The sequence below is a fragment of the Acomys minous genome, assembly GCF_964271855.1.
Source record: "Acomys minous genome assembly, chromosome: 5".
Classification (NCBI taxonomy): domain Eukaryota; kingdom Metazoa; phylum Chordata; class Mammalia; order Rodentia; family Muridae; genus Acomys; species Acomys minous.
In genome coordinates this window covers 82,050,555-82,052,646 of record NC_140494.1, presented here as the reverse complement: position 1 = coordinate 82,052,646, position 2,092 = coordinate 82,050,555, and the positions used below count along the sequence as shown (strand labels likewise).

General features: G+C 42.8%; 1 protein-coding gene across 1 annotated transcript; it reads left to right on the top strand.

Moving 5' to 3' along the window:
• Positions 1 to 409: 409 nt before the first annotated feature.
• On the top strand, positions 410 to 1,351 carry LOC311598394 (olfactory receptor 1M1; the record flags this gene model as incomplete). The annotated part of the gene is made up of 1 exon (XM_084783451.1): positions 410 to 1,351. The coding sequence occupies one exon, from the start codon at positions 410 to 412 to the stop codon at positions 1,349 to 1,351; it is 942 nt and encodes a 313-aa protein (XP_084639577.1).
• Positions 1,352 to 2,092: the final 741 nt, after the last annotated feature.

The window sequence follows — 2,092 nt, the reverse complement described above, 5'->3', positions numbered from 1 at the left end:
ATATATTCATGAAACTACATGTAACAGAAAGAAAAAAAAAGATGCTAGATGCCATGAATCCAAGAGAGTGTGGGGAGGGGAAGGACAGGAAATGGGGGAGGGGCTTTTAGGAAGAAAAGAGAAAGCGGAAAATGGTATAATTGTATTTTAAGTTCAAAAATAAAAACATTAATTAAAAAGAGGAAAAAGAATCCATGACATATCCATTTTACATATTTATGTAAAATGGGAATATCCAGGGATTCTGAATTTAAACCTCAAAGAGGAGGTAATATAAACACAAACCGAACTTCAAGGTTCTGTAAATAGCTCAGTTACAAACTGGGAAGTTAACCTGTTTTGCCTTCCAAGCATATCTTCATACTATTCCTCAACTTCTACTTTTAATACTTCGAGAAGAGTGAAGCACATGGAACCACAAAACCACACCAGTGCATCTGAATTCATCCTCTTGGGACTTTCGGAAAAGCCAGAACATGAGCCCGTCCTCTTTTCTCTGTTCCTCTGCATGTATGTGATCACAGTGGTGGGGAACTTGCTGATCATCCTGGCCATCAGCGCTGACTCTCACCTCCACACTCCTATGTATTTTTTCCTGGCCAATCTCTCCTTAGTTGATCTCTGTCTGGCTACCAACACTGTCCCCAAGATGCTGGTTAACATTCAAACCAGGAGCAAGTCTATCTCTTATTCTTGCTGTCTGACCCAGATGTACTTTTTCCATTTTTTTGGCATCATGGACAGCGTCTTAATAGCTGTGATGGCTTATGACCGGTTTGTGGCCATTTGTCACCCATTACATTATTCTACTATCATGAGTCCACGTCTCTGTGGGCTGCTGGTCGGTGGCCTCTGGGTGTATTCCTGTTTCATCTCCCTCACCCACATCCTGCTCATGGCCCGTCTGGTATTCTGTGGGAACAACGAGCTCCCACACTACTTTTGTGACCTCACCCCGCTTCTCCGGCTTTCATGCACAGACACAACAGTGAACAAGATCTTTGTGCTCATTGTGGCAGGAATGGTGATAGCCACACCTTTCGTCTGCATCCTGGCCTCTTATGTGCGAATCATTGTGGCCATCATGAAGGTCCCCTCTGTAGGTGGCAGGAAGAAAGCCTTTTCTACCTGCAGCTCCCACCTCTCCGTGGTAGCCCTTTTCTATGGGACCACCATTGGAGTCTATCTATGCCCCTCCTCTGTGCGCACAGCTGTGAAGGAGAAGGCTTCTGCAGTCATGTACACAGCAGTCACCCCCATGCTGAACCCCTTTATCTATAGCCTGAGGAACAGAGACCTGAAGGGAGCCCTGAGGAAGTTCATCAACCGAAAGATCAGCACGGCCACCTGATCATCATCAACCAGAACATTGTGGAATTTCTAGTCAGCAGAACCTAAAGTTGGAATTACTTGTAAAGCAAAAGTAACCACTTGAAATTCTGAGTTATAGAAACCCACGTGGCAATTTCTACGTGGACTTTTAACTATTGTCCCATTCTAGTTTCCTTTTATTGTCAATTTGGCACAGCCTAGGATCACCTGGACAGATAGAAACTCGGTTAGAGAATTGCCTGGGTCCAATTTGTTTGGGGGCATGTTGTGGGGTATTAACTTGATTGCTAATTGATGTAAGAAGGGCCAGAATATGATAGATAGCTGGAAGCAACACAGCCTGTGATCCCGGGCTGCGTTAAGGAAGCCAGCTAAACATTATAAACATGAGACTTCCAGCAAGCTAACAATGTTCTGCCATGATTGTTGTTTCAAGTTTCTGCTGAGTTCCTTCCCTGGTGTCCTTCAAAGATTGACTGTAACCTTTGAACTCAATTAGACCTTTACTTCTAATAAGTTGGTTTTGGTCAAAATGTTTTCTCACAGCAACAGAAACGATAACCAGAAGATTCCCCAGATATGGGACCAGTAAATAATTTAACTATCTGTCATATTGTCCTCACAGAAAAATAAGAGTCTCATTACAGATTGGATTTTTCCCTACTTCAACACCCTTTTAGCAAACATCACATGTAATCATGAATTGCTTAACAATAATACCTTCTAAGAAATTTATCATCTGTTGGTTTTAGCATTGTAG